At 40.7% G+C, this 16,438-nt stretch overlaps 1 protein-coding gene across 5 annotated transcripts in view; it reads left to right on the forward strand.

The window, feature by feature from the left end:
- Positions 1–16,438, forward strand: part of cep192 (centrosomal protein 192) — a 190,073-nt gene that overhangs the window by 134,833 nt on the left and 38,802 nt on the right. For all 5 annotated transcript variants that reach the window (XM_072569797.1, XM_072569801.1, XM_072569799.1 and 2 more), the window contains 4 exons: positions 2,764–2,876; positions 14,092–14,251; positions 14,570–14,751; positions 15,508–15,631. In XM_072569797.1, coding sequence (XP_072425898.1) covers positions 2,764–2,876; positions 14,092–14,251; positions 14,570–14,751; positions 15,508–15,631 — 579 coding nt within the window. The remainder of the gene's footprint in view (positions 1–2,763; positions 2,877–14,091; positions 14,252–14,569; positions 14,752–15,507; positions 15,632–16,438) is intronic.

Consider the following 16,438-nt stretch of genomic DNA (forward strand, 5'->3'; position numbering starts at 1 on the left):
CAGACATTTAAAGAGATAGCTGAAACTACACTGAATAGATTCATTCTAAAGTGGGCAAGAGGCCTAAGGGGTGGACCCACTATCCATAGCTACTAATCAAAATAATATATTTTTTTTAAAAAATGATGTCAGATGAGTGGCAGGTCAGAAGGTTAGACAGAATAAAGAGCAAAAACAATGGCAAAGAGTTTGGATGAAATTTAGCTAGGAATATAGAAATACATATAAAGATAAAAGCATTAAATATTTTCGAGTATGAGTTAAATATAGTTCTTAGAGTGAAAGGAGCTAAAGGGCATTGAGAAAGTGGGAATACAGTACTGAGTAGAATAGATTAGTGGTGCTGGAAGAGCACAGCAGTTCAGGCAACATCCAAGTAGCTTCGAAATCGATGTTTCTGGCAAAAGCCCTTCATCAGGAATAAAGGCAGTGAGCCTGAAGCGTGGAGAGATAAGCTAGAGGAGGGTGGGGGTGGGGAGAAAGTAGCATAGATTACAATGGGTGAGTGGGGGACGGGATGAAGGTGATAGGTCAAGGAGGAGAGGGTGGAGTGGATAGGTGGAAAAGAAGATAGGCAGGTAGGACAAGTCCGGACAAGTCATGGGGACAGTTACTGAGCTGGCAGTTTAGAACTAGGGTGAGGTGGGGGAAGGGAAATGAGGAAACTGTTGAAGTCCACATTGATGCCTTTTTACTGAGTAGAATGATCAAGCCTGCTCTGCCATTCAATATGATCATAGTTGAAGGGCTGAATGACCTATTCTTTCTCCAGTTTTCTTTGTTTAGATAGTAAGCGTTTCAATGTATAATTTTCCAAGTATTTTCGGAAGTTGAAGAGCATGTTGGTCCTGGAAGAATTAAAGGAAACCAAGGCAATAATGGATGAATTGAGTAGTTTTTTTAAAATTTAAGACTTCACCAAAGGGAATATAAATAACATCCCACAAATAACTGTATATGAAAGGAGGGAGGAGCTCAGGAAAATTAGAATCACCCAGGGAAGTGGTACCACAGGAATTGTCGTTATGAGGACATGTCAAAGTCTAAGTATTCTACAGTTAATATCTTGCCTCCTGTCTCCCATCTGCAAAACAACTCAGGAATGTGATGGAATACTCTTGATTTAGCTGGCTAGCTGGCCCTCGAGCAACACAGTAGCTCAACACTGCACAGGATGTAGTGGTCTACTTGATTGGTACCCAGTCCATCACCTTCAGCATTCACTTCCTTCCCCATCTATGTGCAGTGGTGGCAGTGAATGTCATCTATGCTGTGTATTGCTGCAGCTCATCTAGGTCCATTTGAGATCACCTTCCAAAATGTGACCTCTACCTCAAAGTGCAAGGGCAGCAGATGCATCAGAATACCACAACCTGCAGGATTTCCTCAAGCCCCACACAATGTTCATTTGGAAGGATTGATTGCACAATATTGTGGAAAATACTCATGATGGAGAAGGTAACTTGCTAGCATAGATGGAGTCCAATATGCTGTCTACTGCACCGCAGAGCCTGACCTCAAGTCATCTAAAAGGAAACAAGGATTTAAATGGGTCTTCTGGCTGCCAAGTGGTAACAGGTAGTATGCCATGGGATCAGTGCTGAGCTTCAACCTTTTAGAATGTGCTTTTTAAGAAGCTAAGGTGCAGTTCCTAAGTTTGCTGATGAGACAAAACTAGGTAAGAAAGTGAGTTGTGAAGAGGACATAATGTGCCTACAAAGAAAAATAACTTGGTTAAGTGAGTAGACAGGATTCCAGAAAATGGAATATATGTGGGAAAATGTGAAATTTGTCCATCTTGGAAGGAAGCATTTTTTTTTAAAGAAGCTTTTTATCTAAATGCACAGGGATCTGGATTTGCTAGTGTATGAATTACAAAAGGCTAGTCTATGGGTACAGCAAATAATAGGGAAGTTAATACAGTGTTATAATTTATGGCAATGAGAATTGAATAAAAAACTGTGCTCCATTATTTGGAGCCTTGGTGAGACCACATCTGAGGTCATGTAAGGAAGGATGTAAATTGTGTTGGAAGCAGTTCAGAGAATGTTTTACTGGACTAATACTGGAATGGACAGATTCTTATGAGGCAGGGTTGGATAGGTTTGGTCTTTTATCTGCTGGACTTTATTGTCCTGGAGACTTAATTGAAAAATGTAAGATACTGAGCGTTCCTCACTGGGTAGAGTTGATGAGGATGCTTTATCTTGTAGGAATATCTGGACGTGGAAGCCACTTTAATGAAAGGTTTACAAATTGAAGGTACTTATAAGGCAAAATCTTCCTTCTTTAATGGGGCAAGTCTCTAGAGCTCTGCTTCCATTGCTTTTTTGAAGAAGGATATGTTTGAACATTTTAAAGATGAAGGTGGCTAATTTTTGGAAGCAATGGATAAAGGTTATTGGGGATAGCGAGAAATCATCATACCATTATTAAATGGCAGAGTGTATTTGAGGGACCAGTCTACTTGTACCCTAGATTGATTGTGTGTGAGGCCAGGTTGTTTTGAGTTTGAAGTTACAGCAAACTGAAAACAACCTCATTTATTAACTGTATTTCTTGGAAGTGTTTTGCTCCCCTAACAATGTGCTTTGTTCAATAGTATCCTTAATGTAAAAATAATTTAATAGCAATTTTAAGCTTAAAATGCAAATATACTAAATTAGGGCAATTGTTTTGCAGATATTTGTTATTTTGGTTATGAACCTAAATGACTTCCCTTTTGTCTTTTCTTTTCTACCCCTCTCTAACTCATTACCTTAGGGCTCTTAGCCGGAATCGACATACCCCTAAGCAACTAGTTTGCAATGACAGTCCACTTCGAAAGATGAATTTCAATCAAACATTTCCTGGTGAAGAGTTGATATTAGAGAAAGGTATTAATTGCTTGTTTATTAATTAATTATTTAATATGCAGATTTTTCAATTTAATGGACTGTACTGTACTAAATACTGTAGTCTTGACTACATGATAACATTTGAAAGGAACTTCGAGCTCAGATAATATTGGGTTCCGTAAAAATAAATATTGTCAGTTGCAACAAATTTTTACACCAGACATTGGTTGAGGTATGTAGCAGAGCCAAGGAATGCTAGGGATCCTGATGAATCCTGCTAGACCAAAATCTTTTCAGACCATGTTGAAGACTTCAGTAAGTAAGATTGAGACAGAGGAGCAGAAATGGGCCTGATGCCTCTTTTTGAGCCTACTCTGCCATTGAATAAGTTATTGGTTGAACTTGTACTTAGACTCTTTCTCATTAAATGCCAATATTCCTTGGCACTTAATATTCAGGGAAAAATATACTGTCCACTTTTATCTCGAGTATTTCAACCCCGGAGCATGTTCTTCCCTAGGGTGTTGAGAATTCCAAAGTTTTACAACATCCATTCCTGAATCACTAACCCCTTACCCTGTGGCTGTCATTCTAAATTATAGAGTCAAAAAAAACTTTGATCCCAGCATCCATCCTGTCAATTTCCTTTCATTTAATACCATCATCTTCCCAAGCACAGTTAGGAATAAGCAATAAATGTTGGGTGCAAAGTCTACATCTCATTGTTCTAAGTGCTAGGGCTTGGTCTCCTCTCTCTCATTGGATGATTTCCCATCCCAGAAATCAGTCTGATTTGAGCTTTGCTGCAGTCCTTTGCAGACATGTATACCTTTTTCCTTTCGTTAAGGAGACCAAACCTACTTAACCCTAGGCAAGTGTAGCTTTTCCAACACCTGATTATAAAGGGGTGGGTGGCAGTAAAGAAAAAAGATTCTGGAATATTCTAGTATAAAAACCCTTGTAAGAAAAGCTGTAAATGTTATTTGCTTGTTTAAGTGTTTGCTGTACTTGCATGTTAACTTGCTGCAGTTCATTGATCAGGACATTCAGGTCCCTCTGAACATAGTACCAGTCTGTAGCCTTTTAAAGTTATTCTGCATTTATATTTCTCTTATCAAAGCGAATAATGTAAAATTTCTTAATATATATGATTCACCAAACCTGTCTGTCTGTTTGAAGGTTCCTAACAAATTCTTTCTATCTCTCTCTCCACTCGATCATGTTTGAATCAATAGATCTGGATATAGTACAATCAGGCAGTTGATCGCTGCTCTTAAATCAATCAGATTATAAATAGATGAGTACTGAGCCTTGCAGAATTAGAAATTTCTGACAACACACACGAATTCTATTTGTTCCAATCGTTTAACAACAAATTATTCTGGATGCCAAAGATCTAAAATAAAATCAGTGCTAAAGAAATATATTCAATGGCAATAGATTCTTTGAAGATCCATTATCAGAGTTGAATGTTTACTCTTCCTCTCACCTGAGATGTTTCCAGATCTGCTGAGTTTCTCCAACACTTAACATTCATGTTCCTTTTTGTAAATTTAGTCCTCAAATTGTGCTAATACCATACCCCGATCCCATGTCTCCTAATTAGGTTTAGTTGTTACTTCATACAATACTGAGTATTGTTCTGTCCCTGGCTGTCTGCAATTACAAATAAGCTTGTCCCACTCCTCTATCTTTAGTTTATGCTCTTGCAATTTCTTTTGTCCTCTGATAATTATCCAATTCCCCTCTAAAAGCCATGATTGAATCTGCATCCGTCCCATTTTCATGCATTGTATTCCAAGTCATGATCATATTTGCTTAGAAAAGTTTCTCGTCACCTCTGATTTAGTGCAACACAGCTGTGGCTGCACTGCTGCCTCAGCATCAGGGAGCCAGTTCGATTCCAGCCTTGGGTGACTGTGTGGAGTTTACATGTTAGAACATAGAACATAGAAGAATACAGCGCAGTACAGGTCCTTCGGCCCTCGATGTTGCGCCGATCAAAGCCCACCTAACCTACACTAACCCACTATCCTCCATATACCTATCCAATGCCCGCTTAAATACCCATAAAGAGGGAGAGTCCACTACTGCTATTGGCAGGGCATTCCATGATCTTACAACTCGCTGAGTGAAGAACCTACCCCTAACATCAGTCCTATATCTACCCCCCCTTAATTTAAAGCTATGCCCCCTTGTAATAGCTGACTCCATACGTGGAAAAAGGTTCTCACTGTCAACCCTATCTAACCCCCTAATCATCTTGTACACCTCTATCAAGTCACCCCTAAACCTTCTTTTCTCCAATGAAAACAACCCCAAGTGCCTCAGCCTTTCCTCATAGGATCTTCCTACCATACCAGGCAACATCCTGGTAAACTTCCTCTGCACCCGTTCCAGTGCCTCCACATCCTTCCTATAGTATGGCGACCAAAACTGCACACAATATTCCAGATGCGGCCGCACCAGAGTCTTATACAACTGCAGCCTGACCTCAGGACTCCGGAACTCAATTCCTCTACCAATAAAAGCCAGTACGCCATATGCCTTCTTCACAGCACTATTTACCTGGGTGGCAACTTTCAGAGATCTGTGTACATGGACACCAAGATCCCTCTGCTCTTCCACACTACCAAGTAGTCTACCATTAGCCCAGTAATCCATCTTTTTATTACTCTTACCAAAGTGAATCACCTCACACTTAGCTACATTGAACTCCATTTGCCACCTTTCTGCCCAGCTCTGCAGCTTCTCTATATCCCGCTGTAACCTGCCATATCCTTTCTCACTGTCTACAACTCCTCCGACTTTCATATCATCCGCAAACTTGCTCACCCAACCTTCTAACCCTTCCTCCAGGTCATTTATAAAAATGACAAACAGCAATGGTCCCAAAACAGATCCTTGCGGAACACCGCTCGTGATGGCACTCCAAGATGAACCTTTGCCATCAACTACTACCCTCTGTCTTCTTCCAGCCAGCCAATTCCTAATCCAAACCTCCAACTCACCCTCAATGCCATATCTCTGTATTTTCTGCAGTAGCCTACCATGGGGGACCTTATCAAACGCCTTACTAAAATCCATATATACCACATCTACCGCTTTCCCCTCATCTACCTCCTTAGTCACCTTCTCAAAGAATTCAATAAGGTTTGTGAGGCACGACCTGCCCTTCACAAAACCATGCTGACTATCCTTGATCACATCATTCTTATCCAGATGTGCATAAATCCTATCCCTTACAATTCTCTCTAAGACTTTGCCCACAACAGAAGTGAGACTCACTGGCCTATAGTTACTAGGATTATCCCTACTCCCCTTCTTGAACAAGGGAACCACGTTTGCTAGCCTCCAGTCCTCTGGCACTACTCCTGTAGACAAAGAGGACACAAAAATCAAGGCCAATGGCTCTGCAATCTCCTCCCTTGCTTCCCAGAGAATCCTAGGATAAATGCCATCAGGCCCAGGGGACTTATCTATTTTCACCCTTGCCAGGATTTCCAACACCTCTTCTCTACATATCTCAAAGCCATCCATTCTACTTATTCGTGCCTCGGTATTCATATCGACAACAATGTCCTGTTCCTGAGTGAATACTGACGAAAAGTATTCATTCAGTGCCTCCCCAATCTCTTTAGCCTCCACACGCAACTTCCCATTAAGATCCTTGATTGGACCTATTCCTTCCCTAGTCATTCTTTTATTCCTAACATACCTATAGAAAGCCTTGGGGTTTTCCCTAATCCTACCAACTAAGGACCTTTCATGTCCCCTCCTTGCTGCTGTTAGCTCTCTCTTCAGGTCCTTCCGGGCTACCTTATAACTCTCAATCGCCCCTATTGAACCTTCACTCCTCATCTTTACAAAGGTCGCCCTCTTCCATTTAACAAGGGATTCCAACTCCTTATTAAACCACGGCTCCCTCACACGACTCTTTCCTCCCTGCCTGGTAGGTACGTACTTATCAAGGACACTCTCAATAGTTGCTCCTTGAACAAGTTCCACATATCAATTACGCTCTTGCCTTGGAATCTACTTTTCCAATCCACACATGTTCTTCCTGTGTCTGTGTGGATTTCCTCTGGATGCTTCAGTTTCATCCCAGAGACCAAAGATGTGCAGGTTAGGTAGATTGGTTATGCTAAATTGCCCATAGTGTCCAGGAATATTCAGGTTAGGTGAGTTGGCCATGAGAAATGCAGGAATACAGGGGTGGGTCTTGCTGGGATGCAGTCAGAGGATCAGTGTGGATTCCTTGGGTTGAATGGCTTGCTTCCACACTGTAGGGATTCTATGATTCCTCTTGCCTTGAACCTTGAAAAGGTTCCAAGGTTCTTGCCCTTTCCAACAATGTGAACAGTTCTGTAACACCAGCTGTTCTGTTCCGATCCCTCGAGGCTTTCAGCAATTGTATTAAATCTGTTACCTTTTTTCCTTTGCAAGGAGATGCACCCAGGTTTGAGTTATTTATCCACATAACTGAAGCTTTTCAGACTGGAATCCATTCTAAGATCTAATCTAATCATTTGGGTCCAAATCATTATTTCCTAAAGATTCGCCATAACTTCCTTGCTTCCATACTGTATGCCTCTAATACCCAGGATTCTATGTACCTTGATGACTTTCTCAACCTGTGTTGCCCTTTAGTGATTTGACTAGGTCTACCTACTCCTTTACCCCTTTTGCAATTTAGTCTTTTCTATTGCTCCTTCTTAACCTCCTAAGTCTATCACTTAAACACTCACCCTGCAATAAGTTCCATATACTATGTGTACATCCATTCCAGTGGGGATGTGTGTCCTTTCGAAGTTGAGCACTGCTGTTCCGACAGTTCATGGTACTTCCAAGGTTTGTTGAATTTAAGCTCTGAACACTAGTCTAGGTCTTTAATATGGATAATACTGCCTGCTTATGTCTTATCAAAATGTTTTTGATAAACTTATCAAATGTTTTTGAAAATTCAAAGAGGCTACCTCAACGTATAACCTCTAAAACCATTAACCGATTTGCCAAGTTCAATTTCCCCTCCACAAATCCAAGTGGACTCTGTTGAAGTATATTTCAAGTTAATAAGTTACCTATTGCCAAATCCCTGTGGTTTTAATATTTTAAGTGTAACAGTGACTGATACAGATCACTCCATGGTTTGTTCAGGGTTAGAACGTAACTCTTGGCATTCCCTCATTCGAAGGAGAAATTCCATCCTCTATTGACATCATTAGTGGGCGGCACAGTGGTTAGCACTGCTGCCTCACAGTGCCAGACACCAGGGTTCAATTCCCCCCTCAGGTGGGTGACTGACTGTGTGGAGTTTGCACATTCTCCCCGTGTCTGCGTGGGTTTCCTCTAGGTGCCCTGGTTTCCTCCCACAGTCCAAAAATGTGCAGGTTAGGTGAATTGGTCGTGCTAAATTGCCCGTAGTGTTAGGTGCAGGGGTAAATGTAGGGGAATGGGTCTGGGTGGGTGCACTTTGGAGGGTCGGTGTGGACTTGTTGGGCCGAAGGGCCTCTGTCCAGACTGTAAGTAAACTAATCTAATGTAATCAACCATACTACCCACCAAGATAATAAAAATTTGAACGCACTCTTATTCTGTTTTTGTATTCACTTGTGGGACATGGGCATGGCTAGCTTGTTAGCTGTTATTGCCCATCCCTAGTTGCCCTTGAGAAGGTGATGGTGAGCTACCACCTTGAACCACTGTAGTCCACATGTTGTAGGTTGACCCACCGAGCAAGGAGGAGAAAGGAAGCACTGCAGATGCTAGAGAATTGGAGTCGAAAAGGGTGCCACTGGGAAAAGCATAGCATATCCGGAAGCATCCAAAAAGGAGAGTTATCCAGCGCCATCCTTTTCAGATGATGAGTGGTTTGGAAGGGAACTTGTATGTCCTCATGTATCTGCTACCCTTGTCCTTCCAGCTGGAAGTGGTTGTGGGTTTGGAAGGTGCTGACTAAGGATCTTTTGAATTTCTGCAGTGCAGCTTGCACATAGTGCACACTGCTGCTACTGAGCATCAGTGATTGGAGTACATGCTTGTGCTGCTTTGTCCTGGATGGTGTCCATCCAGAGAAGCTTAATTGTGCATGACTCACAGCAAAGAAACATCCCCATGAACAATATTATTGTAGGAGGGGAATAAACTAACAATGGTTAACTAAGGAAGTTGAGGATAGTACCAAATTGAAAGCAAAATATACAAAATGGCAAAGATTAGTAGCAAACCAGAGAATTTGGAGAATTCTAAAAGCTAAAAAGTTGTACACAAGAAATTATGTACAACAGGCAGAGAGCATACATACTAAATAATCAATTTGATGGGGTAGGGCAGAAAGATTAAGCACAGTAATCATCATTAGTCTTATTTCCGGAGTACTTTTTCCCTAAAGACTGACAATTTCCCTGAAGCAGACTGGTTGCAAAATAGGATTTTAAAATTATTAGCTACAGATTTGGTGGATGCATTAGTTGTAATCTACTAATAAGCCTTAGATTTGAGAAAGGTCTTGGGAGGTTGGAAAGCTACCAATGTTGCGCCCTTATGCAAAAAGGGGAGAGAATTAGAAAATGGGTAACTAGAGGTCAGTTAGCTTGATGCCTGTCATCAGGACTATGTAGTGTGTATGATATATGATGTAACAGCAGAACATTTTGAAATGTATAATAAAAACAAAAAGAATCATGGCTTCATCAAAAGGATATCGTGCTCGACAAATTTACTGTTGCTGTTTTGAGAAAGATAATGGGAAACAAGTAGATTTAATATTTGCGTTTCCTAGAGACATTTGATAAGCATACTTAAGATAAACCATGGTTTTGAGGGCAGTACACTATCCTGCTGAGTGAATGCCAAGAATTATGTTCTAACCCTGGGCAAACCAAAGAGTGATCTGCACCACAGTCAGTGTTACTCTTAAAATATTAAAACCTTACAGATTTGGCAATAGTAATTTTCTTGTATTAATTGGCTAATCCTCTATCCAGAGTGTAGAGTGTTGCTGGAAAAACACAACAGGTCAGGCAGCATCCAAGAAGCAGAAGAATCGGCATTTTGGGCATACGCCCTTCGTCAGGAATGAGGCTTGTGGGCCAAGGGTGCTGAGAGATAAATGGGAGGGTGTTGGTAACTGAAAATACAATAGGTAGATGCATTCTCAGCTCTTATGTTCTCAGCCCCCCCCCCCGCCCCATTTATCTCTTAGCGCCCCAGCCCACAAGCCTCGTTCCTGATGAAGGGCTTATGGCCGAAACATCGTTTCTCCTGCTCCTCGTATGCTGTCTGACCTGCTGTGCTTTTCCAGCAACACACTCAACTCTGATCTCTATCTGCAGCCCATACTTTCTCCCAATCCTCTATCCATACTTGTCTACTTATTGGAGGAGTTCAGGGGAGATGTTAGAGGTAGGTTCTTTACGCAGAGTGGTGGGTGCTGGTAGTTGAGTCTGATACATTAGGGACATTTAAGTGACCCTTGGATAGGTAAGTGGAAAATCGTACAGTGAAGGGTATGTGAGTTAGTCTAATCTTAGAGTAGGATAAAAAGCTGGCACAACATCAAGGGCTGAAGGGCCTCTACTGTTCTATGTTCTATGTTCTAAAGTTGGGATAAAGAGGGTACTTTCAAGATGGCAACCTGTGGAGTTAATACAATTCCATAGGGATCAGTGCTGGGGCCATAATTCTATTCCAATTTATCTTAATGTCTTGGATGAGGGAGGTGAATGTGCACTTGCCAAATTAAGAGGTGACACAGAAGTAGATAGGAAAGCCAGTGGTGAAGAAGACCTGAGTCTACAGAAGGATATAGACAATTTGGGTGAGTGGGCAAAAACTTAGCAAATTTAATGTAATGTAGGAAAGTATGAGGTTATGCACTTCAGGAAGGAGGGAATATTAGGCTGTAGAAAGCTGCAGCACAGATTTTGGAGTCGTAATGCAAGGATCAGCAAGAGTAATAGGGAGGGCAAATAGAACATTGGCCTTTATTCCAAAGACCAAGGACTGTTAAAATAGGGAAGTGCTCCTAAAAACTATACAAAGCAATCGACCACAGCCAGAATGCTGTGACTCGTTTTGGACCCTTTATCTCAGGAAAGATGTAGTGGCATTGGAAACAATACAGAGAAGGTTCACTAGGTTGATTCCAGGCATGGAGGAATTTTTTAATATGAGAAGTTGAGTTGGTTGCATCTATACTCAATGGAGTTTAGAAAAAAAAGAGGTGATCTTCTTGAAACATACACGATTCTTGAAGCTTCGCACAGATATGGAAAGATTGTGGTCCCTTATGCAAGAGATTAGGACCATACGGCATACTCCCAGATTAAGGGGTCACCCATTTAAATTTGATGAGGAATTTTTTTCCCTGAACAGGTAATCATGGAATTTTACAAGAGTGGGCTGTCCAAGCTGGTTACGTATATTCCAGGCTGAGACTGACAGTTTTATTCAGAATCAAAAAGTGTGGTTCAGCAAAAGCACAGCCTATCAGGCAGCATCCTGATGAAGAGCTAATGCTTGCAACATTGACTCTCCTGCTCTTTGAATGCTGCCTGACCGGCTGTGGTTTTCCAGCACCCCACATTTTGACTCTGATCTCCAGCATCTGTAGTCCTCACTTTCTCATAGTTTTATTCAGCAAGGGCATCAGGATTAAAGGCAGGAAGGTGGAGTTGAGGGTTATCAACTCAGCCAATGATCTCATTGATAGACAGAACAGAGATTTTTTGGCTACTTGTGCTCCAGGATCTCATGGTTTTCCATTGTACTATCGTGGATAGATCACAAGTTACCTTTTAATTCTGCTGCTTTTTCAGAAATCTCACAGGTAATCAAGAACTGAAGCAATGCTTAAATGTTTTGCATGTACCAACCAAAGTAACAACCCTCAAGTAAGCACGTTAAGCCGTAACTCAGCTTCACTAATTAATGGTGGAACCAGCAACAATCTCACCAACAGTGAATGTCTCTGGAAGTATCCAGGGTTTGATCCTTGTGCCGTGTTCTTTGGCATTCTGCTACTGAGTTATTGTTGAATTTTGTACAGTTTCTCTGTTTCATGTCCATAGTGTGACATTATTGATTTCCTCTAGATTCTTTCATCCCCAATATTGATTACAAGACTGCCTCTGTAACTTGCCTTATCAGAAGTAGCTCCTCTGTTCATTTGTTATTGTTCAGTGTTAGTTGTCTGTTTTAAAACCGCTTGATCTGCAATTATTCCCTTCAGGATATATTCTCTCTGCAGGCTGTCTTAATTGCCCATTTGTCACTAGGCAGCAGTGTTATCACCTCTCTCTCCCAGGAAATGGCTTGTTTATGTTCTTTCGACTTTTTTTTCCCAGGGATCATGTTGCTTTTAATTCCCTTTTTATAGCAGTTTCTCCTTGACCATTTCGTTTCCATAAACCGTTTAATCCAGAAAAAAAGATTGTTGCTGATTCTTTGAATCTATGAACTTGAAGTTGTGAAGTTTACATTGTGTCAGTACCTTGTTTAATTGCACACCACCATTCACAGCTGAATGTGGCAGGACTGAGCTGAGTTGAGGTTGGTGGTTGTTTCCCTAAGCTTGCAGTTTGATATGTAAATAATCCAGTGTCATAGCTTCACCACATTGACATCTAATTTCTAGATATGGCTGGTGCAGTTCGTAAGATGCCTTCCTTCACTCAATGCCATTTCATGACTTTACAAATTGTGGTCGAATATAATTCTACTGAAGCTGATGTCCCAGAGTGTCATGCAGATGCCCACTTTTGAGTTTCTAGCTCAGTTTGAAATTTTTTTCATTATCCATAAGATGTGTGTATGGCTGGCTCAGCCAGCCTTTATTACCATCCCTCATTGCCCTTGAACTGAGTGGCTTGCTGGATCTTTTTCAGAAGGTAGTGAAAATTCATCCACATTGATTTGGATCTGGAGTCCCACTAGATCAGGTCAGGATAGAAAATTCCTTTTGTTAATATTAATAATTCAGGCATTTCTTTGACAACATTTCACAGTTGTTACATGGTTGCTATTAGATCAGCTTTTTGTCCCAGCTTATGGTAAATCACATTTCACCATCTGCCTTGTTAGAAATGAAACCCAGATTCCCAAAAAAATTAGCTTGGGATTCTGCATTACTAGTTCATAAGAAATAGGAGCAGGAGTTGGTTTATCTGGCCCGTTGAGCTTGCTCTGCCATTCAAGAAGATCATGGCTGACTAAGCCCCGCTTTACAACCTGCTGACCATAGCTGTTAATTCCTCTACTGTTCAGAAATCTGTCTTTGCCTGAAAAATATTCAATGAGGCAACCTTAGCTGCTTCACTGGGCAGGGAATTCCACAGATTCACCACCCTTTGGGGAAGAAGCATCTCCTCAACTCAATCTGAAATCTGCTCCTCCTTATTTTGAGGGTATGCCCCCTAGTTCTAGTTCACCCGCCAGTGGAAACAGCGTCTGTGCTTCTATCTTATCTATTCCCTTCATAACTTTATATCTTTCTATCAGCTCCCTCCCTGTTCTTCTAAATTCCAATGAGTATAGTGCCTGTCTATTGAATCTTCATAAGTCAACCCTCTCGATTGTGGAATGAACCTAGTGAACCACCTCTGGACTCCCTCCAGTACTGTATATCCCCTTCAAGTAAGGAGATCAAAACAGTTGCATTACCACTATGCCACCAACTCTCTTTTTATACTATATATAAATTGGTAGTGCCACACACCATTGGACAGCATTCTCAGTGTGAAGGAATTTCTACTGATAGTCAGTACGACCAATATAGTCATAGACAGGAGACAGGTTGACATGTTGGTTTTCTCACCACCTGCTGCTAAACTAATCTCCATTATATCCTTTATGGCTGGGTTGGTTCTTGAATCTTCTCTGTCGGCTGCAGAGCCACTCTTCAACCCCTCACAACCAATATACCTCAAAACTAAACCTACACTTCTAGTACCTTAGCTAATTTAAATCTGGTCTAAGAGGTCTGTTGGCTTCTGTCAGCATGGGCACTGATGAAAACACACTGGGATGGATATGAGTTTGATCAGAACGCCTTTCCTTTTTTTTTCTTTTTCAATTTGTGATGGTTGTTTAGACCTTGGCATACTTGTATCCTAATGTTCTTAGTATAGTCAACGCTAATGCAAAGATTCCGTTTAATGATCTAACTTGGAAATCATTTACTTATTTTGAGTAAACTAACTTCACAATCAGTTATCAAAATAAAATATTACAACTATTTGATTTCTTTTCATAGTCTATGATATCCCAAAGAGAACAAATGACATCAAGATATTCTATGCAAATCTGAAAAAGGTGACACTCTCTGTTACTGGAAGCTCTACAACTGAAATCACTCATTCAGAAGTTTTGGATTCATTTTCATCATCTCATAGTATGAGTGTTGAATCAGAAAGGTATTTATAAGTATTATTTTACAAATTTAAATTTGATTTTAATGTATGAGTTTCATTATTTATGAAACTGAAATTCTAATCATAATGAGTTAAAAGTTGAACTCCAAGATCAATGGTTAACTGGTTGAATGGCAGAACACACTTGACTGATTGCATGATTTACTCTTCCTATTCTGAGGGAAATAACTTTTTGATTTATGTTTGAATATTCTTAAATGTTTTATCTAGAAAGTATGTTGAACTTTTTTATTTAGAAGAAACAGATGGCAAGTTTAAGGAAAAACCTTAGAATAACATTTGTCTAATATAACTTTGTAGCGTACTCGGAAGCACAGAAAGGAATCCATCAAATACATCATTAGATGTTCTTCCAGTGAGAGGTCCACACGGTTCTCCATTATCTTTGAATGCTTCTAATCAAATGTTGAAGGAGTCGCCTAAACAAAAATTGTCATGGAGTATTCGGCCTGAATATTTAATTCTTACTGTGCCATCAGCTGGTGAGTAGCATTGCATTGCAGTTTCTATTATGTTGATGTAGGAAATGAGAAGCACTAGGTATGTTCGGACATGCTTTCCTCTAGATAAATTGCAAATGGAAAAGCACCACAAAACTCCTTGACAAAAGCCAAATACTGCAAATATTTGTACTCTTAGACAAGCAGAAAACAGATGATACACTTGATATGCTGATTTTCTTTATCCATCCTTTCCTGCTCCACTTGAGTGTTAACTAAAATATCACTTCACTTTAAGTTGTCAGTGGGAACTGATGTGGTTGACTTGTGCCACAGACTGATGTTTGTAGGAGCATGGACAGAATCTAGCAAATCAGTAAGATATTCCCGCTTCAGGCGACTAACTGTGTGGAGTTTGCACGTCCTCCCCGTGTCTGCGTGGGTTTCCTCCGGGTGCTCTGGTTTCTTCCCACAGTCCAGAGATGTGCAGGTCAGGTGAATTGGCCATGCTAAATTGCCCGTAGTGTTAGGTAAGGGGTAAATGTAGGGGTATGGGTGGGTTGCGCTTCGGCGGGGCGGTGTGGACTTGTTGGGCCGAAGGGCCTGTTTCCACACTGTAAGTAATCTAATCTAATCTAAACAAATTCTCATAACTCCCCATGCAAGGTGAAGCCACAAGAGAGACCCATATATATCTGCTACTGGGAGTGGCTATCAGGTGTTAGCAGTGAAACCTTTGGAATTTGATTTTCATGATCATGATTGGTGATGTTCTAATTTTGTTTGCATGATTTATAGATGGATCAGCGCAAACTGGACGTGTACAGATTATAAATCATTCCCCTAGGTCTTTGCCTTTTGAGATGTCTTGGCCAGCGCACTCCTTAACAGTAACACCCCAACATGGAGTTGTTGATCCAGAGTATGTATAACCTTGTATTAATAGTTTATGATCCTTGCAATTGGGTATACTTAAGTTGTTACTTTGTGATTCAGAACTGAATCCATATGGTTTTCATTTTAACTTCACTAACCTTTGAATTTTTAATTAATAACTATAAATGAAATAGAATTAGGATTTATTGTCATGTGGACTCAAGTAGAGAGATACAGGAGTACAGTGAAATGTTTTATAATGTAGCTGTTCACGGTGCCATTTTAGGGTGCAAGGTACTGAGATGCAGAATCTTTGGTTAAAAGTATAAAAATAAAGAAATAAGCATAAAAGTTCACCAGGACAGCCTGTTCTGCTATAATGCAATAGTTCTGTACTTGTGCAATCCCGTGTTATAGGAAAATCACATAATAGCAGCACCATTAAAACTAATGGGGTCAGAATTGCATTATAACCAACACATGCATTAAACGTTTGCACTTCAGAAACTGTGTCCCCAGTTTGCCTATCATGTTATGGTGAATTCAGATTAATGAAATGCACGTTATAGCAGAACAACCTGTATAGTGTTTTAGCCATGGGCCTGCAGTCGCTCCATACTGTGCCTTACCATAAGGGCTCAATTTCCATACTGCTGTCTCTCAACTGATCACCATATTTTCTCTTGTGCTCTCACTCATGCTCTCCCGAACACACTCATCCACACTGGGCTTGACACCTGCATTGTTGCACTGCTGTCTCACTGCTGACTGCCATCCCCTCTCTCTCCCCCGCATTGGGCTCCATCTCTCAATCTCATTGCTATCTTGCTGCTAACTGCCATCTGTACTCAAT

This window comes from Chiloscyllium punctatum, chromosome 5, assembly GCF_047496795.1.
Source record: "Chiloscyllium punctatum isolate Juve2018m chromosome 5, sChiPun1.3, whole genome shotgun sequence".
Classification (NCBI taxonomy): Eukaryota; Metazoa; Chordata; class Chondrichthyes; order Orectolobiformes; family Hemiscylliidae; genus Chiloscyllium; species Chiloscyllium punctatum.